This window comes from Mandrillus leucophaeus, unplaced genomic scaffold (genome assembly GCF_000951045.1).
Source record: "Mandrillus leucophaeus isolate KB7577 unplaced genomic scaffold, Mleu.le_1.0 Scaffold1559, whole genome shotgun sequence".
Lineage (NCBI taxonomy): Eukaryota > Metazoa > Chordata > Mammalia > Primates > Cercopithecidae > Mandrillus > Mandrillus leucophaeus.
The window spans coordinates 254,294-279,025 of record NW_012101542.1 but is presented as its reverse complement, the minus strand read 5'-3'; the positions used below and the strand labels follow the sequence as shown (position 1 = coordinate 279,025).

Below are 24,732 nucleotides of genomic sequence, written 5' to 3'. Positions count from 1 at the left end.
CATGGGGTGTGGGCTTCTAGTGTACCTGTTACCCTAGTAATGAACATTGTACCCAGTGGGTAATTTTTTAACCCTCACTCTCTTCCATCTTCTCTTTTGGAATCCCTAGCAACTTATTTACATCTTTATGTCCATGTGTACCCATTGTTTAGATCCCACTTGTAATTGTGAACACATGGTATTTCATTTTCTGTTTCTGAGTTATTTCACTTAGACTGATGGCCTCCAGTTCCATCCATGTTGCTGCAAAGGACATCATTTTCTTTTTTATGGTTACGTAGTATTCCATGTTGCCCATATGCCACATTTTCTTTATCCAGTCAATCGTCGATGGACACTTAGATTGATTCCATGACTTTGCCATTGTGAATAGTGCTGTGATAAACATATGAGTGCAGGTGCCTTTTCTTTAAGGATTTGGTTTCCTTTGGGGAGATACCCAGTAGTGGGATTGTTGGGTCAAATGGTAGTTCTGTTTTGTTTTTGTTTTTGTTTTTTTTTTTAGAAATCTCCATATTGTTTTCCATAGTGGTTGAACTAATTTACATTGCTGCCACCCGTATATAAGTGTTACAATTTCTTCACCTCCGTACCAACATCTATTATTTTTTTTTGAACTTTTTAGTAATAACCACTCAGACTGGTGTAAGATGACTGATGTTTCATTGTGGTTTTAATTTGCAGTTCTCTGATAATTAGCGATGTTGAACATTTTTTCATGTTTGTTGGCTGCTTGTATGTCTTCTTTTGAGAAATGTCTCTTAATGTCCTTTGCCCACTTTTTTTTGAGACAGAGTCTTGCTCTGTCACCCAGGCTGGAGTGCAGTGGTGTGATCTCGGCTCACTACAAGCTCTGCCTCCCAGGTTCACACTATTCTCTTGCCTCAGCCTCCCGAGCAGCTGGGTCTACAGGCGCCCACTACTATGCCTGGCTAATTTTTTGTATTTTTAGTTGAGACAGGGTTTCACTGTGCTAGCCAGGATGGTCTCGATCTCCCGACCTCGTGAACGGCCGCCTTGGCCTCCCAAAGTGCTGGGATTACAAGCATGAGCCACCGCTCCTGGCCCTTTGCCCACTTTTTAATGGGGTTATTTGTTTTCTTCTTGTTGAGTTGTTTGAGTGTCTTGTAGATTCTGGATATTAGTCCTTTGTCAGAGACATAATTTGCAAATGTTTTCTCTCATTCTGTAGTTTGTCTCTTTGCCCCGTTGATAATCTTTTGATGTGCAGAAGCTTTTTAGTTAAGTCCCATTTGTTTATTTTTGGTTTTGTTGCATTTGTGTTTGGGGTCTTCATCATAAATTGTTTGCCTAGGCCAATGTCCAGAATGTTTAATCTGTCTTGAGGTAGTTTTTGTATATGCTGGGAGATAGAGATCCAGTTTCTCCTGCATATGGCTAGCCAATTTTCCCAGCACCATTTATTGAATTAGGGTGTCATTTCCCTGTTGTTTATTTTTGTCAGCTTTGTCAAAGATCAATCAGTTGGATGTAGGTATGTGGTTTTATTTCTGGGTTCTCTATTGTAGTCCATTGTTCTATGTGCCTATTTTTGTACCAGTACCATGCCATTTTAGTTACTACAGCTTTGTAGTATAATTTGAAGTCAAGTAATATGATGCCTCTGGATTTGTTCTTTTTGGTTAGGATTACTTTGGCTATTCATGCTGTTTTTTGGTGCTGTATGAACTTTAGAATTGTTTTTCCTAATTCTCTGAAAAATGACGTTGGTGATTTGATAGGAATTGTGTTGAATCTACAGATTACTATGGGCAGTATGGTTATTTTAATGATAGTCTCTAAATTCATGAGCATGGGATGTTTTTCTGTTTATGCCATATATGATTTGTTTCTTAAGTGTTTTGTAGTTCTCATGGAGATTGTTCACCTCCTTGGTCAATGTATTCCTAGGTATTTTTTTTTTTTTGCTTATGGCTATCGTAAATGGGATTGAATTCTTGATGTGGTTTTCGGCTCAATGTCGTTGGTGTATAGAAATGCTACAGATTTTTATACCATGGTTTCGTATACTGAGACTTTACTGAAGTTGTTTATCAGGTCTTGGAGTCGTTTAGTAGAATCTTGAGGGTTTTCTAGGTAAAAAAATAATATTTGTGAAGAGACATAATTTGACCTTCTCTTCTCCCATTTGAGTGTCTTTTATTTCTTTTTCTTGCCTAATAACTTTAGCCAGGACTTCCAGTACTATGTTGAATTGGAATAGTAAGAGTGAACATCATTGTCCTGTTCCAGTTCTTAGGGTGAATGCTTTCAGCTTTTCCCCATTCAGTATATTGGCTGTGGGTCTGTCATATGTGGCCTTTATTATGTTGAGGTATGTTTCCTCTATGCCTAGTTAATCTAGTTAACAGTCTATCAATTTTGCTCATGGATTTGGAGAATATAATATCATTAAAATGACAATACTACCTAAAGCAATCCACATACCACCCAAAGCATACTGTCTTGGTTATTGTAGCCTTATAGTGTGAAGTTGAGTAATGTGATGCCTCCAGCTTAGTTCTTTTTGCTAAGGATTGCTTTGGCTGTTTAGGTTCTTTTTTGGTTTTATATGAATTTTAGAATATTTTTAATTCTGTGAAAAATGACATTGGTAGTTTGGTAGGAATAGTGTTGAATCTGTAGATTGCTTTGGGCAGTATGGCCATTTTAATGATATTGATTCTTCCAACCCATGAGCATGGAATGTTTTCCCATTTGCTTGTGTTATGTATGACTACTTTGAGCAATGTTTAATAGTTCTCCCTTTAGCGATGTTTCACCTCCTTGGTTAGCTGTATTCCTAGGTATGTTACTTTTTGTGTGTGGCTATTAAAAATAGGATTGTGTTACTGATTTGGTTCTCAGCTTGAATATTGTCAGTATATATAAATGTTACTGCTGCTTGTACATTAATTTTGTATGCTGAAACTTTACTGAAGTTTCTTATCAGTTCCAGAAGCCTTTTGGTGGAGTCTTTAGGGTTTTTTAGATGTAGAATCATATAATCACTGAAGAAAGGTATTTGACTTCCTATTTAGATGCCTCTTATTTCTTTCTCTTGCCTGATTGCTCTGGTTAAGACTTCCAGTACTGTGGCAAATAGGAGTGGTGAGAATGGGCATCCTTGTCTTGTTCCAGTTTTCAAGGGAAATGCCTTCAGCTGCTGCCTGTTTAGTATGGTGTTGGCTGTGGGTTTGTTATAGATGGCTTTTTTTCAGCATACCTTATTATTTTCAGGTATGCTTCTTCAATGTCTAGTTTCTTGAGGAATTTTTATACAGGGGTGTTGGATTTCATAGACTGCTTTTTCTACAGTTTTTTTTTTTTTTTTTTTTTTGAGGCAGTCTTACACTCTCCCCCAGGCTGGAGTGCAGTGGCTCTATCTCGGCTCACTGCAACCTACACCTCCCACTTCAGGTGATTCTTGTGCCTCAGCCTCCTGAGTAGCTAGGGTTACAGGCATGCACCACCATGCCTGACTAATTTTTTGTAGAGACGGGGTTTTGCCATGTTGGCTGGGGTGGTCTTGAACTCCTGGCGTCAAGTGATCCTCCCGCCTCAGCCTCCCAAAGTGCTAGGATTACAGGTGTGAGCCACTGTGCTCACCCTTTCTGTATCTATTAAGATGATCATTTGAGTTTTGTTTTTAATTGTGTTTATGTGGTAGACCACATATGTTTGCATATTTTGAACCATGCTTGCATCCCAGAGACAAAGCTCACTTGATTATGATGGGTTTGTGTGTGTGTGTGTGTGTGTGTGTGTGCTGTTGGATTTAGTTTGCTAGTATTTTGTTGCATATGTTTACTTCTATTTTCATCAAGGATATTGGTCTGTGGTTTCCTTTTTTCGGTTGTCTTGCCTCATTTTGGTATCAGGTTGATACTGGTTTCATAGAATGAGTTAGGGAGGAATCCTTCCTCCTTGATTTTTTTTTTTTTTGGAATACTTTCAGTAAGATTGGTAACCAGCTCTTCTTTGTATGACTGGTAAAATTTGGCTGTCAATATGCCCTGGACTTTTTGTTTTTTTGTTTTTCCTGGAAGATTTTGTTAGGACTAATTTGATTTTATTGCTCATTATTGGTCTATTCAGGATTTCTATTTCTTCTTGGTTAAATCTTGGGAGGCTGTATGTTTCTGGGAATTTATCCATTTCCTGTAAGTTTTCTAGTTTGCTTAAAGATATTCATAGTAGTGTCTGATGATCTTTTGTATTTCCGTGGTATCAGTTGTCATCTTTCTCATTTCTGGTTGTGCTTATTTGAATCTTCTCTTTTTTTCTTGGTGAGTCTAGCTAGTGGTCTATCAATTTTGTTTATCCTTTCAAAGAAGTTTTTGTTTTGTTGATGTTTTTAATCTTTTTTTTTTTTTATTTTTATTTTTTGGTCACCATCTCATTTAGATCATTTCTGATCTTTTTATTTCTTTTCTCCCAGCTAGTTTTGGGTTTGTGTTATTCTTATTTTTCTGGTTCCTTGAGGTGTGGTGTGTGGTTGTTCATTTGAGATCTTTCTGTCTTTTTGATGTAGGCATTTAATGCTGTAAACTTGCTTCTTAGCACAGCTTTTGTTGTATCCCAGAGGTTTTGGTATGCTATGTTTCTGTTTTCATTTGTTTCAAAAATTATTTTGATTTCTGCTTTAATTTCATTGCTCGCTCAAAAGTAATTCAGGTGGTTTAGTTTTCATGTACTTGTGTTGTTTTCAGAGTTCCTTTTGGTATCGAATTCTAATTTTATTCCATTGTGGTTGAAGAAAATACCTGATATGATTTTGACTTTTTTTGAGTTTATTGAAACTTTTCATGGCCAAGCATATGGTTGATTTTAAGAGTGTTCCACACACAGATGAGAAAAATGTATATTTTGCGATTGTTGGATAGAGTGTTCTGTAAATGTCTACTAGGTCCGTTTGGTTTAGAGTTTAGTCTAAGTCTGGAGTTTCGTTGTTCACTTTCTGCCTTGATAGTCTGTCTTGTGTTGTCAGTGGGGGGTTGAAGTCTCTTTATTATTGTGTGGCTGTTGATCTGTTTTCTTAGGTCTAGTAGGAGTAGTTTTATGAATCTTGGTGTTCCAGGGTTGAGTGTGTATATATTTAGCATAGTTAAATCTCCTTGTTGTATTGAACCTTTTATTATTATATAAATAATAATAGCCCCAGGGCCCAACCCCAGTCTCAGCCCTACTCCGCTCTAGCACTGTAGTTGTAGCAGGAGTTTTTCTGCTCATCTGCTTCTGCCCCCTAATAGAAAATAGTGTATTAATCCAAACCTTTACACTATGTTTAGGGGCTATTACCATCTTATTTACAGCAATCTGTGTTCTAACACAACATGATATCAAAAAAATGATAACACTCTCCACCTCAACTGGACCTTATAATATTCACAATTGGCATTAATCAACCACACCTAGCATTCCTACACATCTGCACCCATACCTTTTTTAAAGCTATATTATTTATGTGTTCAGGATCCATCATCCACAACCTCACCGATGAACAAGATATTTAAAAAAGAGGAGGACATTTAAGACCTTACCCCTTACCTCTTCCTCCCTTATTATTGGCAGCTTAGCACTTACAGGTACGCCTTTCCTAACAGGCTTTTACTCTGAATACCTTGTTATCGAAACTGCAAACATGTCATATATCAACATGTGAGCCCTTTCTATTACTCTTATTGCCACCTCCTTAGCAGCTGTCTGTAGTATCAGAATTATTTTCTTCGCTCTAATAGGGCAACCCCACTTCACGATTCTAATTATTAATAACGAAAGTAATCCCTTCCTAACTAATTCAATTAAATACCTGATAATAGGCAGTATCTTCACTCGATTTCTCATCACCATTAGTGTTATCCCTACCTCTTCCCCCCAAACAACAATACCACCTCTGTGTGTGTGTGTGTGTGTGTGTGTGCTGTTGGATTTAGTTTGCTAGTATTTTGTCGCATATGTTTACTTCTATTTTCATCAGGGATATTGACCTGTGGTTTCCTTTTTTTGGTTGTCTTGCCTCAAGTTTTTTGGTTGTCTTGCCTGTAAGTTACACTTACAGCCCTAAGTGTAACTACCCTAGGGATTTTGCTAGGAGTGGAGCTCAGTCTTATAACTAATAATCTTAAGCTAAAATATCCATTACAGACATTCAACTTCTCCAATATACTAGGATTTTACTCAACCACAGTCCGTCGTACAACCCCTCGCTCAAGCCTACTTACAAGCCAAAATCTGGCTTCACTTCTACTAGACCTAGTTTGATTAGAAAAGTCCATACCAAAGATAATTTCACAGACTCACATTACAGCCTCCATTACCATATCCACTCAAAAAGGCCTAATTAAATTTTATTTCTGTTCCTTTTTATCCCCTCCTTTCTAACTCTACTCTTAAATCTAATCTATTACCCCAAGTAATTTCAATTACAACATAATCACCAACAAACAGTGCTCAACCAGCAACCACCACCAATCAATACCCATAATTATGTAAAGCACCTGCACCCACAGAATCCTCATGAATCAACCCTGGCCCCTCACCCTCAAAAATTATTCAACTTCCTACACTACTAAAATTAATTGTAATCACCACCCCATCATATTCAACCATTCATCAAATCAACACCAATTATATTAATAACTCTAATAATAAAGTTCATCAAATATCAATACTTGATCCTTATGTCTCAGGGTATTCCTCAGTAGCTGTCGCTGCAGTATAACCAAAAACAACCATCATCCCACCTAAATAAATTAAAAAGACTGTTAACCCTATAAAAGCCCCACCGTAATTCAACACAATACCACAACCCACAGCACCACTAGTAATTAACCCGACTTCCATAAATAGGAGAAAGTTTTGAAGACAAACCTACAAATCCTATAACCAAAATAATACCTAATAAGAATAAAGCATATGTCATTCCCACATGGCTTGTAACCATGACTAATGATATGAAAAATCATCGTTGTACTTCAACTGTAAGAACACTAATGATCAATTTATGTAAAATACACCCACTAATTAGAATTATAAATTAATTGTTTATTGATCTCCCCACACCATCCAACATCTCTACGTGATGAAATTTCGGCACACTTCTTGGCGCCTGCTTAATTCTCCAGACCATCACAGGATTATTTCTGGCCATACACTACACACCGGACACCTTAACTGCTTTCTCGGTTGCCCATATCAACCGAGATGTAAACCATGGCAGAATAGTCCACTATTTTCGCGCTAACGGCGCTTCAATATTCTTCATTTACCTCTTCCTGCACATTGGCCGAGGTTTATATTACAGGTCATTCATGCTCCTAGAAACCTGAACTATTGGTATTATCCTCCTACGCACAACTGTAGCAACAGCGTTTATAGGCTACGTACTCCCATGAGGCCAAATATTATTCTGAGGCGCTACAGTAATTCCAAATCTGTTATCAGCCATTCCGTATATTGGAATGGACCTTGTTCAATGAATCTGAGGTGGGTTGTCAGTTGATAAAGCCACCCTTACACGACTTTTCACCTTCCATTTTATCCTACCCTTCATCATTATAGCCATAGCAATTCTCCACCTTTTATTCTTGCATGAAACAGGATCCAATAACCCTTCAGAAATTTCATCAGATTCCAACAAAATCACCTTCCACCCTTACTATACAACCAAAGATATCCTAGGTCTAATTTTTCTCCTCTTCCTTCTAATAACTCTAGTATTATTTTCACCTGACCTCCCGAGAGATCCAGACAATTACACTTTAGCCAACCCTCTCAGTATCCTACCCCGCATTAAGCCAGAATGATACTTTTTGTTTGCATACACAATCTAACGATCCATCCCTAACAAACTAGGAGGTGTACTGACCCTTCTATTCTCTATTCTCATTCTAGCAGTTATTCTTGTACTACATACATTCAAACAACAAAGCATAATATTCTGCCCATTAAGTCAATGCCTGTTCTGAATTTTAGTGGCCGACCTGCTTACACTCACATGAATCAGAGGATAGCCAGTCGAACATCCTTTTGTTACCATTGGACAGACAGCATCTATTATGTAATTCCCCATTATCCTTGCCCTTATACCACTCACTGCCCTAATTTAATATAAGCTACTTAAATGAAACTGCCCTTGTAGTATGTAACTCAATACTCTGGTCTTGTAAACTAGAAATGGAGAGTCTCTCTCCAGGACAACTCGGAGAAAAAGCATTCCCACTTCACCATCAACACCCAAAGCTGAAGTTGTAATTAAACTATTCTCTGTATTCTTTTCGGCACACATTTTAACTAATATGTCAGTATTGACTGCCAATACTAATACATTAGTACTCCTGTATACTTTGTGCATTACTGTTAATCCCCATGAATAATACATAATGCTATAAATGCTTGATTGTACATAGTACATACACACATAACCTTATATTAAAGATCAATTCCACATGTATATAAGCATGTACTAACAATCCCCTAATGAACTATCACACATTCAGACATTATACTCACATGATAAAACTTGATCCACGAATATCGACCACTATTGGAAACCCTTGATATTACGTAGTGCATACCTTCATTCACTGACATAGTGCATTTCAGTCAAGATTAACCTTGCCAACATGGGTATCCCCTACCAAGCTTTGGTCTCTTAATCGACCAGCCTCCGAGAAATCATCATCCCTCTTGGGCGTGTTACTGTCCTCGCTCTGAGCCCTTAACACTTGGGGGTGACTATACTGAAACTATACTTGGCATCTAGTTCTTACCTTAGGGCCTTGAAACTAAGATCGCCCACACATTTCCCTTAAATAAGACATCTCGATGGACTAGTGAACTACCACCCTATTAACCAGTCACGGGAGTACTTTCATGCATTTGGTATTTTTAACTTTTGGAGATGCTATCACTTACCATTGTGGAAGGCCTTCTTTGCCTTTTTAAAATTTTATTTTAAATTGTTGTTGGTTTAAAGTCTGTTTTATCTGATATAAGAATGTTTGCTTCAGCTTGCTTTTTCCCCCATTTGTGTGATACATCTTTTGTCACCCCTTTGAGTCTATAGGTGTCTTTAGCCATTAGGCAAGGCTCATGTAGGCCGCAGATGGTTGTGTCTTTTTTTATCCAGTTTGCCGCCGCATCTGTTAGGTGGAGCATTTAGGCCATTTACCTGCAAGGTTAATATTGATATGTGAAAGTTTGTTCCTGTCTTAGTGTTGTTAGCTAGTTGCCTTGGAGTCACAATTGTGTAATAGCTTTATAGGATCTGTGAACTTTGTATTTACATGTGCTTTTATCATGGCAAATATCCTTTTGTTTCCACATTTAGAACTCTTTTGTGCTTTTCTTATAGGTCTAGTCTAGTGGTGATGAATTCCTTTAGAGTTTGCTTGTCTGTAAAAGACTTTGTTTCTCTTTCATTTATGAAGCTTAGTTTGGCGGGATATAAAATTCTTGGTTAGAGTTTTTGTTTGTTTGTTTTCAGAGTCTAAAACGTGGCCCCAGACTCTTCTGGCATGTAAGGTTTCTGCTGAGAATTTCACTCTTAATCTGATGGGATTCCCTTTGTAAATGATTTGACACTTCTGTCTAACTGCTTTTAAGATTTGCTGATAGTCTGATGACTATATTCCTTGGTTATGTTCGTCTTGTATGGTATCTTCCAGGTGCCCTGTGAATTCCTTATATCTGGTTGTCTACATTTTTAGCAATATTAGGGGATTTTTCCTGTTTTATTTCCTCAAATATGTTTTTTAAAATTTCTTACTTTTTCTTCTTCTCCTTCAGAATGCCTGTAAGTTGTAGGTTTGGTTGTTTTACTTAATCCCGTATTTCTCAAAGGCTTTGTCTGATTTTTAAAATTCTTTTGAAATTTTAAAACAAATTCTTTTTTTTGTCTGACTGGGTAATTTAAAAGACCAACCTTCAAGCTCTGAAATTTTTTCCTCTTGTTGTTCCAGTTTATTGTTAAGTTTTGGACTGTTTTGACTGTTTTTTTGAAATTCCTTAAATGAATTTTTCACTTCCAGAAGTTTTTTTTTTTTTTAAGACATCTATCTCTTCCTTCATTTCCTAGATTGCTTTTTTGGTTATTTTTGTGTTGGTTTTCAACCTTCTCTTGGATCTCATTGAGCTTCTTTACAATTCCCACTTTGAATTCTTTTCTCTCATTTCTGAATTTTCATTTTGGTTATAGTCCATTGCCAGAAAGCCAGTGCAGTCTTTTTGGTGGTGTCACAACATTCAGATTTTTCGTGGTACCCAAATTCTTAATGCTGATTCTTTCTCATCTAGAGAAGTTGATACTTGTTGTTGTTTGAATTTACTTCATTTAGATGGAATTTTTTTTTCTCTCTCCCCCAGCCTGCCTTGTGCCTATAGAGTATGCTCTAGGTAGAGTCTTTTGCTTTGCTTTTATACCCTTGTGTATTTTTGTTGGCAGGTTTTATATTTGTTGTGCAATTCAACCTACAGGCCTGTAGGTGGTACTTACTGGTATGAGCCAACAGCAGCAAAAGCAGACAGATGTGTACCTGATCTTTGTTTACACTTGAGATTCACTGTGTTGTTTCAGGTGATCAGCTAAACAGTGGAATTCCCTCGTCCCCTGAGCTTCTGCTTAGCAGTGGGTCAGGGCGAGATAGCTGGGTAGAGCTGGACCACCTAGCTTGCCCACGAATACTCCAATGATGAGCATAGGCACTAGTCCTGATAGGTGTGGTTGAGGTCTCTGCTGCATGTTAGGGGGCTGCCTGATGTGTCCCTGTCACACCCTTGTTCTGGGACTCGTGACTCTCAGTGCAGATGCATGGTGTTGTCTGTCTCCGGGCCACAGTGTAGCTGAGAATCATACTAAATGCCTGTTGTGCACTTCTCCATGGGAGTGGTTTCAAGACATGAGGGCAGAGTCTTGATGGATAAGTAGGAATTTCTTTGGTGGGCAAGTGTGGAAGACCATTTTATGTAATAGCAAATGCAAAGGGATGAAGCATGAGAACGTGGTATGTTCAGAGAAGTATAACAGGTTTAGTTTTTTATAGGAGTATGAAGTAAGAGCTGGAGGAATGATGGATGATAAGGCTGTACCCGCGTCATGAGACCTGACTCTGAAAGGTGTTGTTTGCCTTTATATCTGAAGGGATTTAGTTTTAATCTAGCCAATGATGTGAAAATTCTGCAGAATTTTTAGTATAAGTGCATTTTGAAGGATTGCCCTGGCAGCAGCATAGAGGCTGGATTTGGAAGAAGGTAAGATGAGAGCTGGGAACATCTCAGTGAGGAGGCACAATGCCTCTTATGGGGAAAGAAGGGTCTATACCACCAGCTCTTACACTGTGGCAAGTTCTGTAATGGAAATGTGACCAAAGCGCACCAACAGAAAAATAATTCATTCTCTCTGAATGATTAGAGTGTGCCATGGAAATTTTTGTAGAGGAAGTGATATTATCATATAATTAAATGGAAATTATGTTGGGTAAAATTGTAATGTAATAAAGATCTCAGTTTTATTCTGAAAAGAAGAAATGCTGGATACTCTTTTTATCCTAGAAGGCAAGAGAAATTTAGTTTGCAGAGTAACTCACCCTCTGGGGTGAGAGCATGACATGGCTTGACATAGCAGTTCAAGGTGTTTTTTACATGTGTTCTTGGCTCCCTTTAGATTTCCGGTTAATCCTGTGAGGTTGGAAACGATTGTAGCTAAAATGTTATGTAAAATGATGGGTTGAGTGAGTGAAGCATGAAAAGCCTAGTAACTGTGGAAAGGTTAGGCTGGTTTACATGGGGAAAAGGATTGTTCACTGTGCTGAAAAGAAAACTGGTCTTTGGAAGTGGATCTTGTTTTGACAGTTGTGAGTCCTTGGGCAGAATGGTTAACTTCCTTGAGCCTCAGTTTTAAAACTATGAAAGACGTTTACTTCCTGGGGTTGTTTTGATGATTTAGTGAAATGAAGATACAGAAGTTTCCAGCACGTAGTAGCTTCTTAATTCTGTTTGTATTACAGTTCTCCTCATAAAGTTTTTTTTCTTTTTCTTTTAAAGAATTTTTTTTTGAGACAGGATCATGCTCTGTTGCCCTGGCTGGAGTGCAGTGGCATAATTGTAGCACCTGGCCTCAAGTGATTCTCCTGCTTCAGCCTCCTGAGTAGTTGGGACTACAGGTGTGTACCACCACACCTGGCTCATTTTTAAAATTTTTTTGTAGAGATGGTGTTTTTCTTGTCCAGACTGGTCTTGAACTCCTGGCCTTAAGTGATCTTCCTGTGTTGGCCTCCTAAAGTGCTGGGATAATAGATGTGAGCCATTGCAACTGGCCTACTTTTATTGTTTATATAAGATATGGGGTCTCACTGTATTGTCTGGGCCAGTCTCAAACTCCTGGGCTCAAGCAATCCTCCCACTTCAGCCACCTGAATAGCTGGGATTACAGGTCTGCATCACTGAGCTCACCTACCAGACACTTTTACTTATGAAAATTTTCTTTATATATACATTATTTTCACAAAATAAGTGTTCAGAACTGTTTTTATGTCTATAAGTTTCTCAGAATAACCGGCTTCAAATAATATGCCAAGGAAGTATGTTTTGGGATGGCATATTCTGGTCTCCTGCAGTCATATTTTGGGAGGGTATGTTCTGAGCCCTAAAATCTCTCTTCCTTTCTTTCCATTCCTTATACCAAGGGGTCCAACAGGCAACCAAGGGATTAAATAACTTTTGTGCCATCCTACTAAGACACTATGGAGAAACTACAGAGCAGGAATATAAAAGGCTGAGAAAGCTACTGTGTTTAGAAGGAGAAAGAGCAAGGTAAAGTGAATTCCAATCAGCTTTTTGCTGTATTAGATGAAATAGGGAGTTTAGTGCTTTTGGTGACTAAAATGGCAGGTAGTTGCTCAGTAAGTTGCTTTGGGTATCCTGGACTCCTGCTTTTTCTGTACTTGACCTATCTAGCCTGTTAATATAAGTCATGTGTGTCTTCTTTCTTATTTTTTCTGTGTTCACTGCTGCTACTCCATGGTCATGTCATCATCATGTCACCTGGATTATCATGTAGATAATGAATTGGTTTCCCTCTTCCTCTCTGGATGTTTATTAAAGTCACCTAGCACTTAAAGTGCTCCACTCCAGAATAATTACGTCATGATGGCAAGGAGAGCTAGCCGAAATACTAGACTTTTTTTTTGAAAGCCTTATTAATCGTGTAACATCTAGGCATTTAAATGTCATGTCCTTTGTTTTTGGATGGTTGGTTTCCCTATTCCAGCCTTTTCGACAAAGGTAGCATCCTTCCTACTTTTCTTTCAGGTTTCAGGTGAGCCTTCAGGGGAATCCCCCAGGGCTGTCCAGTGGAACTTTCCGCATTGATGGGAGATATTTGGTATCATTTGCATTGTCCCATGCAGTGGTGTTGGAGCTCAGGTCACACTACCCCAAATATAGGAACCCACAATATGCTACTCCAAAATTTGTCTCTTTGTCATATTAGTTATTTAAAGTTGGTTATTTTGAGAAACTGTAGACCCAAGAATAGCTCTGAAAAGTTGCCCTTTTGTCAGAGAAATTTACCTCTATAAGGGAAATATTTTTCCCTGCTCTGCACTAGGAGGAGAGGTGCCACTAAATGGAAAAGGCATTGACTTAAAACTGTACAACAAATCTTACTCTTGTTTTCAGTGTTTTTCCTGGCCATCCCCCTGTAACAGGTTTCCCCATCACCCTCTACTTCCTTTATTTTAGCAAATGATGGTATTCTGCTGAAGTTTAAACTCTTTCTTTGAAATCTACTCTGGAGATTTACTCGATTCTCTTGAGTTTTCTTCCATGTATGTTTGAGGTATACATATGAAACAACTCTTGTTAATCTGTCTTTTGTTATAGGGAGTCCCAGTTTATGAAGACAGAAAATTATTTTTTCTCTCCTATACCAGCCACTAGTTATTGAGTACTTAAACTCTTACTAGTATGACTGTGAAACAAGTTTAAATTTTATTTAATTTTAACTGTGTTAGGTGCCTGAACTTGTGCCCTCACAGTACCCTGTGTACATTCTCCCATTATAACACCGTAGTGTATATATTCCCAACATTTTATTATTAAACATATTGCAAAGTTGAAAGAATTTTACAGTGTTCGTCCCTACACCCATCATCTAGATTCTACTACTAATATTTTAATATGTTTGTTTTAACACATATGCATCTGGGCATTTCTCTATCCAACCATTAATCCTTGAAAAAAATGCATTTCAAAATAACACCAGTATACATGCCCCTAAATACTTTAACAGGCATATAACCAACTTTTGTTTGCATGTAAAATTAATGTACAATGAAATGTCCATATTTTTAAGTGTATATTTGCTCAGTTTTGATAACTGCATATAACTGTGTTGTAACCCACACCTCTAAGCAAGATGAGAACATTACCAACAGTTCCCTCCTGCCTCTTCCCAGTCTGTCTTTTCTCTTACCCTCCCAAGCAACCATTGTTTTGATTTTCTTTCTGTAATGTCCTTCAGCACCCCAAAAAGCTTAATATCATGCTCACCATAAAAGAGAAATGCTTTGGCTACTTAGTTTCTGTACGTGCCTTTCTGCACATATTTGAATACCAGTACAACAAAGCGACTTTATTTTTGCTATGGTCTGAATATTTGTGTTTCCTCCATACCCCCAGTTCATATGTTGAAACCTAATCCGATGTGACAGTATTGAGAGGCAGGGCCTTAAGGAGAAGGTGATTAGATTATGCCCTCATGACTGGGATTATTGGCCCTATAAAAGAGGCCTGAAGGAGCTTGTTTTCCCGTTTCACCACATAGGGACTCAACAAGAAAATGCAGTCTATGAGGAATGGGCCCTCATCAGACACTGAATCTGCTGGCACCTTGATCTTGGACTTGCTAGCCTCTAGAACTGTGAGAAGTAAATGTTGTTTATAAGCCATACAGTTTATGGTATTTTTGTTATAGCAGCGTGAATAGAAGACCTGAGACAATTTTCTAACTAAAAAGATAAGCTATCCTTGCAGTGAAGAAGTTCTTACCCATACCCTAATGGAGAAGACTCCTGATTCTATCAGTCACATATCCATCACTGGCTACATAAATTACTACTCTTACTCCATCACCGTCCCACTCAATATTCAGTTATATAAAGACTAAATTGTAAAGTTAACTTCAGCAATTTGTATATAAAATAAAATTGGGAATTAGGGAGAAAAATATGGTTAGTACAGTAATTCTTGTTATTCATGGTGGTTATGTTCTGTAGAGTCATCGTGAACACTGCATTAGCAAATATTGAACCATTTCTTCTAGGGGAAATACAGGGTTAAGTTTCTGTAAGCCTCAAATCACAACTTATGTCAACAGATCAAGACATAACCTTGTTTTCTGTGTGTTTCTATTTGAAGACACCTTACTATATATTGTTGATCTATTAACATTGAACTTGCAGCTAATGGCACTATCTTTCATACTTGAAGAAAGCTTAACTAACACACGATTTTTTTCAGTAAGGCACAGCCCAGCTTTCCTGAGCATAGGAACACCTGACAGTACTTCAGTACTATGCTTGGGAGTCACTTGAAATGGTGAAATCAGTGACAGGAAGCATACACAAAAAAGTGGCACCAAATGTACAGTGGAAAGGACACTTGTTTATAATATAAAAGCTGACACAGGAAGATGGAGTGTTACCTTGTTCAACCTCAACTGGAACATATGCTTGGAGTGATTTCAGTATTTTGCTGCCCTGAACATGCATGTGTTCTTGAATGACTGTGACAATGCTGTGAATATGAGTTTGGGGATTACAAATGAATTTTAGTGCATAGGCAAATTCACAAATACAGAATCTGAATTATAAAGATTGACTGTATATACAAATAAACATGTATATAATCAAAGAAAATATGCAAAGCTACTACATAGCTTGTGTCTGTAACTGGTCTGAGATGGTAGCTGATATATGTGGCTTCCTTCATCTACTTCCTGTCCTATACCTCTCTTGCCTTCTGCCAGAAATTCAGCTACTCTGGCTTTTTTTTTTTTTTAAACCTAATTGAGTGGTTCATAAACTTTCCTTCTTGAAGGGACTGTGTCTTATTTGCTCTGTTTTTTGATTGCTGTAACATTTCATTAACTTTGTATTGGGCATAAAAGTAGTATGACACTCCCTAGAGAATCTTCTGAGTTCCACTTATCCTACTTTGCCTCCATTGCAAAATGGGACACTTGTTTGCCCTTGGTAATTCGGATTCATTTTTCCAACTAGTAGATTAACCAATGTTTTGGCTTGTTGGTTTCAGTGACATAAGAAGTACAAAATGACCCTGTGGCAGTCTCATCTTCCAATTAATCGGAAACATTGTTGTGTACCCTTTGGAAGCATTTCTCCTTTAAGGACTAAGATCTCCAAACCATCCGAGCTTAAAGTTGCCAGGACTAGAAGCAGAAATTTTGCAAGTGGGTTATGTGGGTATAATAATGAGAGGAGCCATGCCTGCTTCTGCTTGTAAAACAGAGCCCCATCCTTTCAGGTTTTTGTCTGCTAACTAGTGCTGCTACTTAACTCTTTACTAAGCCATTCTAGGTGATGGAGTAATGGTAAAACCAATTAATCTTAGTGTCATGAGCACATTGTCCACCTCATTTGCTATGAAGTGAATTCCTTAATGAGAGACATAGTGCTGTATAGAATGCTGTGATGGTAGGTAATACATTCTGTGAGTCTATGAATGGTGGAGTTGGCAGAAGCCTTGCAGGCAAATTCATATCTGGAATATGAGAAATGGATGCATTATGGAAGAGAACCAAATTAAATCAGTCTGCCACTAGGTGGCCAGCTGTCTCTTTCCTACCCATGGTGCCATACTGGGAATTCAGTATTGGTCTCCAGTGCTGGCATATCAGATGCTCTGCAATAGCTTTAGCCAGATCACTTTTTTCAGTTTTGGAAAGGACTAATCTGTGTGTTTTTTTGTTTGTTTGTTTGTTTTTGTTTTTTGAGACAGAGTCTTGCATTGTCACCCAGGCTGGAGTGCAGTGACATGATCTCAGCTCACCACAACCTCCACCTCGTAGGTTCAAGCAATTCTCCTGCCTCAGCCTCCCCAGTAGCTGGGATTACAGGCATGCACCACCACATCCGGCTAATCTCTTTATTTTTAGTAGAGATGGGGTTTTGCCGTGTTGGCCAGGCTGGTCTCGAATTCCTGACCTCAGGTGATCTGCCTGTCTTGGCCTCCTGAAGTGCTGGGATTACAGGCCTGAGCCACCGCACCTGGCCTGATCTTTGTTTTTGAACCCATTCATAATCTCCATCCCTGTCACCATGGCCACTTTGTTCATGGGTCCATTGCACAAGCTTAGATATGATGGAGAAGGAGGTTGAGTGACATCCATAGAGTATGTCATTTTATCTACCTGATTATTAAGAGCCTCTGCATTGTTGTGCCCACCTTGTCTCTGATGGTTCAGTGCTGCTGCTTGAGTTTCTGTGCAACTCTAAAATCCCATCATCCCCACTGAATTCAACTTATCTCAATATTGACTTCCTCCTGTAGTCATACCTGTCCTACAAAGGGGAGTGACAATTTTGAAAGCCTTGTAGGTGGTCCCTCAGTAATACATTTCTCCGTCTCTTTAAAAAAAAATTTTTTTTTGTTTCAGAGACAAGGTTTGCTCTGTCTCCTAGACTGGAATACAGTGGCACGATCATAGCTCACTGCAAACTTGAACTCCTGGGCTCAAAGGATCCATCCTCCTGCCTCAGCCCCCCCAAGTATTAAATAGCTGGGACTACAGGTGTGTGCCACCATGCCTGGTTAATTATTTTATATTTTTGTAGAGATGAGGTCTCATTATGTTGCCCAGGCTACTCTTGAACTCCTGGCCTGAAGCAGTTTTCCTGTCTTGACCTCACAGAGTGCTGGGATTATAGGCATGAGCTACTGCGCCTGGCCACTAATAGGTTTCTCAATGCCTTAGTAAAAGGAGTGTTTTCTAGGCCTCCTCATGGACCTAAGTGGCAGTTTGGTGTGTAGGTAACACATGATAAATCCAGTCCAACCTTCTTGTCTCTCTAAGCCTTTGGATTCCTCTCTTCTTATGCTAGGGAAACTTTGGAACCTCAGCCTTATTAAATGTTAAATTAATATAATTAATGTTTAATTAAATTAAACTTCAAGTTTCAGTCAGCCAATCAAGTAAGCTGTTAAAGCCACTTCCAGTTTTGTGAGTTAACACATTAAGTGTGGGATCTCTAGTATAGAAGTAGTCAAACGTTTTCTGTAAAGAGTCAGATAGTAAATATTTTAGGTTTTAGAGGCCATATGGGTTTTGTCACAACAACTCTGTTCTGCTGCTACAGTGTGAAAGCAGCCATAGGCAATATGGCCCATCCATTAATGGGCATGGCCCCGTTCTTGTAAAACTTTATTTACAAAAAACGGTTTGTTGACCTCTGCTTTATAAGCATGCACATATAAATGAATTAGAGCCAATGTAGTGTTATATTTCACCCTCCTGGTCTAGCACCTTTAGAATCTATTGCCACGTATGTTCTGTGGGATTCTGCTCATTTATCAACAGATCTTTTGGTGTGTTCAGCTACTTCCTTTGGGTCATAGTATATACCTGTTCCTCTGGAGCCTGCCAAGATTAGACATGGGTTAGTGACAATGGCAGTGGTTAGGGTGTGTCTTGAGGATGAGCATCCTCTTTTAAGGCCTCCAGCGTAGGTAAAGCTGTCCTCAGGTTTTTAAGCAGTGGAAGACTCATCTCCTCAGACAAGCGGGGGAAACTACTTCTGGAAAGGGAGACTTAGAAGGACTTGGGGGTTCAAGTTGGTCAGTTTCATTTGGGTCCAACTAAATATTCCCATTCCAAATTTAAGGATTCTGTTCTTTACTAATCTGTGCCCTAACTTTCACAGGAGAAACTTGGTGAGACCATGAATTCAGCTATTGTTTTAATTCAGCAACCCTCATAATCAAATTAAATTTTATATTTGATTTTCAGCTGAATCTGACCATGACTTGAGCTGAAAGTTGGATCTGAGTTGGTTATCTTCTCCCTGTAGGTGCCCCAGTGCAGCAATTCCCAAACCGTTTGGGCACCAAAGATTGGTTTTGTGGAAGACAGTTTTTCCACGGACCGGGTTGGGTAGGGGGAGAATGGTTTCAGGATGAATCTGTTTCACCTTAGATCATCAGGCATTAGTTAGAGTCTCATAAGGAATGCACAACCTAGACCCCTTGCATGTGCAATTGACGATAGGGTTTGTGCTCCTATGAGAATCTAATGATCTGACAGGAGGTGGAGCTCGGGTGGTAATGTTCGCTGGCTTGCTGATCACTTCCTGCTGTGTGGCCTCGTTCCTAACAGGCCATGGACTGGTACTGGTCCATGGTTGGGGGCTTGGGGACCCTGCTCTAGTGCTCTCAAAAGAACCCACCCCACATCACAGTACTTATTTTCATAATTTCTGCCATTGTGGTCAGTTACAGCAGCCACTTGGGCTTCTAAGACATGTGCCTCAGTTAGTACTTCATTACAGTCAACCAAAGTGATAGCTTAGTTAATTGTGACTCCAATACCTACTGTGGATTACTAGCATTTCATCTCCCATTGGCGATGAACTTAGCCCTGCATCGAAGCCCAAGATCATGACCAAACCAGTCCTCAAATTGCATCTCTGTGGGCCTGTCTCCTAGGACTGCTCCCAATACCAATCGTGTGTCACTCATGGTCCATTGAGGAGAGACAGAAATCATGTAGTTACTTAGAAAGGGGAAGTTTAATCTCGGAACCGTTAAGTTATGATAGAAAAGTAACTAAAGATGTAAAGAGAACTCTGATGGATATTCTAGGACTAAGAGATAGCCTCAAGGAAGGACCAACCTGCAAGAGGGGTCCCCTCTACCAGGCTGGGGTTTAGATCTTACCAGAGAAGGTATAGCTGTAGCCCAGGTTTGCTGATGAAGAAGATTGCTGGGTGGCTGGTCCATAGTAACTGGGCAAGCAGAAGACAATCCTTTCACATATAGGTGAGCCAAGGCTGGTCAGCCTGTCTATGAAGGGAGTCCAGGTGCTTCTGTGGGTGTGAAAGCTGGAGTGTGTGGGCTGATGTTGCCAGGTCACTGAGGAACTGGACCCCTGGGCATACAGCTATGGCTAAGTACCCCGGGATGTCCTCCTCATCCATACCATGCACCAGGAAGTCCACCCCATGACAGACCATGCAGCAAGAGCCAGAAGACAGTTAAAATACAGCAAGCAGAACTAGGAAGTGTCCTTTCTGCAGTGTTGCTTCAGTGCCCTATACTGACAAAGCATAACATTATACTCACTGTAAAGAGGAAATGCTTGCAAACTCCAGGCCTTTATTGCAGTGCAAGTACCGAAGGATGAATTCAGAGCCAAGAGGCAATACATTGATAATTGGCCTAGTCCATCAGATCATGTTATTGATTCTGCAGTAGTTCCCTATTTTAAGACAAGTAAATATTCAAAGCCATAGTCAGGTCCTCTAGTTCTTTGACCTCATACTACTATCTTCCTCTTGGCTCTGCCGCAGCCATCCAGGCCTCTCTGCTGTTTCTGGAACATATCTGCATGCTCCCGACTTAGGACCCTTGCACTAGCTGGTCCCTCTTCCTGGAAGCTCTTTTCCTAGCTGTCTGCATGGTGAGTTCCTCACTTTTTTCAAGTCTTGCTCAGATGTCAGCTTCTCAAGAAGTCCTGCCCTTTACCCCCTTGTTTACTACTCTAAGTACCTTGAACTCCTTACCTCTTTACATGGCTTGACTTTTTCCACAGTACTTTTCACGTAACATACTATGTAATTTACCTATTTATCATGTCTGTCTCCTCCCACAATAACATCAGGCGCCAGGAGGGTATGAGGGGCAGGAGTTTTTGAATGTTGCTCACTTATGCCAGATACCTGGAATAGTGCCTAGTGCATTATAGGTGCTTAATAAATACTTAAATGTTATAACAGTCTATATGATATTCATTAAAGGTAAGATTCTAACTTCAAATAATTTTCATTTTATTGTTCAAAATATTTTTACTACTTCTGCATTACACAACTTTCCTTTATTTTCTAGACTGGTTACATTCTTTTGACTAATTAGGTCAAGATGGGTATATTTTTTGTCTTGTACTCCATACAATGAAATAGGGTTTGTATTTTATGTTATGTTCTTTACATCATTTTTCAGCTTCTGTGAGTTTTCTTATCTGAGTAGATGACTGAGACAGATAACTATTTTTAATATTATATTTTTTTAGAATTAAATCTTGGTTTGTGGAAAGTTAACTGATTGTTTTTAATTTTGTTTTTAGGTGCCGAATGTGGAGTAAATGCAGATGTTGAGAAACATCTTGAATTGGGCAAGAAATTACTTGCAGCTGGACAGCTAGCTGATGCTTTATCTCAGTTTCATGCTGCCGTAGGTTTGTATCATGGAACCAAATCACTCAGTGTCTTAGTGAATTCTAGTAATAGCTCTTCTTTTTAAATAATATTTAAAATAAACATTATTTCATGTTTAAATAAAACATTTAAATATATTTGTGGGATTCTGAGGGAAATAGATTGATAAAATAAATGTGTAACACTTAAATGTATGTGCATCTAACATGAGAGAATTTTGAAGGTTAGTGAGGCCTGCTGCTACCAAGGATAATTCAAGATAACTGTGACAAGCAGCTTTTCTCAGTGTATTATTTGGCTTCTGACTTTTTTTTTTTTTTTTTTTTTGAGATGAAGTCTTGCTCTGCCACTGTCGCCCAGGCTGGAGTGCAGTGGCGCGATCTTGGCTCACTGCAAATTCCGCCTCCCGGGTTCATGCCATTCTCCTGCCTCAGCCTCCCTAGTAGCTGGGACTACAGGCGCCCGCCACCACGCCCGGCTAGTTTTTTGTATTTTTAATAGAGACGGGTTAGCCAGGATGGTCTCGATCTCCTGACCTTGTGATCCTCCTGCCTTGGCCTCCCAAAGTGCTGGGATTACAGGCATGAGCCACCATGCCCGGCTGGTTTTTTACTTTTTGAACAGATTTTACTGAATGCAGTTTAATTTTCTCGATGACTTGGGTTTTCAATATGTTTACTTGATACCCTTGGGCGATGCTGCAGTTCATTGCCTCTTCAGTATTGGTCAGACCCCAGCTGCTCTTTATTTACACTGTTGCTTATTTCTTACTCGTGTCTGTCTGTACAATCAACTGTCGTTGAAGCTGTTCGTCTCTTAGGACTGTAAGAAGTGAGATGACCAGAATAAATAGGTTCTTAATGAAGGCTTAATGGATTTTCTCTTTTCTTTTTTTCTTTTTTCTTTCTTTCTTTTTTCTTTTTTTTGAGACAGGGTCTTGCTCTGTCACCCAGGCTGGAGTGCATTGGTGTGATTATGGCTTACTGCAGCCTCAGCTTCCTGAATAGTTGGGATTATAGGTGTGTGCCGCTATATCCAACTACTTTTTACAACTTTTATTTTTTATATTTTTGTAGAGATGGGGTCTCACTATGTTGTCCAGGCTGGTCTCAAACTCGTGGGCTCAAGCAGTCCTCCTGCCTTGGCCTCCCAGAGTGTTGAGATTGTATGCATGAGCCACCACACCTGGCCTGGATTTCCTTATGAGTCACTGCTAAACTTTTGTGCTGGGACTTTTTGACATTAACTTTCCTCAGAGTCCTTTTTATTTACTTATATATTTTTACCTTGATTTGAATGGTTGAGTGTGTCTAGTTAACAACCTGACAGGTAGGGAGGGTGGTGTTTTTTTTGTTTGTTTGTTTGTTTTTTGAGACAGGATCTTGCTCTGTCATCCAGGCTGGAGTGCAGTGGCGTGATCTTGGCTCACTGCAACCTCTGCCTCCTGGGCTCAGGTGATCCTCCCACCTCAGCCTCCCGAGTAGCTGGGACTACAGGTGCATGCCACCATGCCCAGCTAATTTTTGTATTTTTTTTATAGAAACTGAGTTTTGCCATGTTGCCTAGCCAAACTCTTGTTTTCAAGCCATCTGCATGCCTCAGCCTCCCAAAGTGCTTGGATTATAGGTGTGAGCTACCGTGCCCAGCTGATGTGTTTTTAAATAAGATACAACTGTGCTCTCAGAAAAACTATCATCCTATTGTTGTAATTTATTATATAAACTCAATGTAGTTAGGTTTTGGTTTGTCATACTTTTCTTTATGCTTTTTTCTTAAACTCAGATTTTTATTACAGATGTTATTAGCTCTCTGAACTCATAGGAAACAGATTTTTTTGATTAGAAACCTCTATTCAAGGCTGGGCATGGTGGCCCACACCTGTAATCCCAGAACTTTGGTAGGCTGAGGTGGGCGGATCACTTGAGATCAGAAGTTTGGGACCAGCCTGGACGACATGGTGAAACGCGTCTCTACTAAAAATATAAAAATTAACCAGGCGTGGTGGTGGCCACCTATAATCCTAGCTACTTGGGAAGCTGAGACTGGAGAATCTCTGAGACCTGGGAGCGGAGGTTGCAGTGAGCCAAGATCGCACCATTGCACTCTAGCCTGGGCGACAGAGTGAGACTCCATGTCCAAATTAAAAAAACAAAAAACCAAAACTCTACTCAAGAGACATGGCATAATTATAAGAATATAGAAAAATTGAAAAATGAGGAGAAAAGTGAAAAAAAGATACCTTTGTGAGTAGTAGAGAAAGCCATTCCACACAATTAAAGGGTTCACTCTACCAGAAAATATCAGTTTTAAATGGATGTGAGCCTAATAATAAAACCTCTGAATACATAAAACAGGAATTGACAGAGCTAAAAGAAGAAATGAACAAATTCATAATTATAGTGGAAGGCTTTAGCCTCTTTCAATAGCATATAGGAAAACATTCAACAGTAAAGATGTTAACTTGACCCAATTGAAATACACATAACACCTGCACACAGCTACAGAATACACATTCTTCCAAGTGTAAGAACATTACAATAAAAATATTACAGGAAAGTCTCATGAACATAACTACAAAAATTCTGAAAAACCTAATAGCAAATGAATCTAAATTTTAAAGAAGTCCAAATATTATGTTTGTACACACAAATATATATACACACCACTGGTTTCTATTACAAGGATGTAAATTCGGTTTGGCATTCAAAAGTCAGTATAAGTCATCACATTAAAAGACGACAGGAGCCTGTAATCCCAGCACTTTGGGAGGCCGAGACGGGCGGATCACAAGGTCAGGAGATCGAGACCATCCTGGCTAACCCGGTGAAACCCCGTCTCTACTAAAAAATACAAAAATCTAGCCGGGCGAGGTGGTGGGCGCCTGTAGTCCCAGCTACAGGCTGAGGCAGGAGAATGGCGTAAACCCGGGAGGCGGAGCTTGCAGTGAGCTGAGATCCGGCCACTACATTCCAGCCTGGGTGACGGAGCAAGACTCCTCAAAAAAAAAAAAAAAAAGACTACAGAGAAAAATATTCTTTCAAAGGTGCAGAAGAAGTATTTGATAAATATTTAACACCATTTGTGAAAGAAAAAACGCCTTTTAAACAGTTTGGGAATCTATATTGATGAGTACACCAAAAATCCTATGGCTACCATCATACTTTATGGTGAATATTGGTAGCTCTCCTCTACCCCACCACTGCTGAGATGGAGAATGAGACAAGGATACCCACTATTACTACTTGTAATCAACATTCTGCTAGAGGTCCTAGTTAATGCA

The 24,732-nt window shown here is 39.2% G+C and overlaps 1 protein-coding gene across 1 annotated transcript in view; it reads left to right on the top strand.

Annotated features, from left to right (window-relative positions):
- Positions 1-24,732, top strand: part of DNAJC3 (DnaJ (Hsp40) homolog, subfamily C, member 3) — a 111,357-nt gene that overhangs the window by 9,083 nt on the left and 77,542 nt on the right. Inside the window, exon 2 of the mRNA XM_011975431.1 lies at positions 21,362-21,472. Coding sequence (XP_011830821.1) covers positions 21,362-21,472 — 111 coding nt within the window. The remainder of the gene's footprint in view (positions 1-21,361; positions 21,473-24,732) is intronic.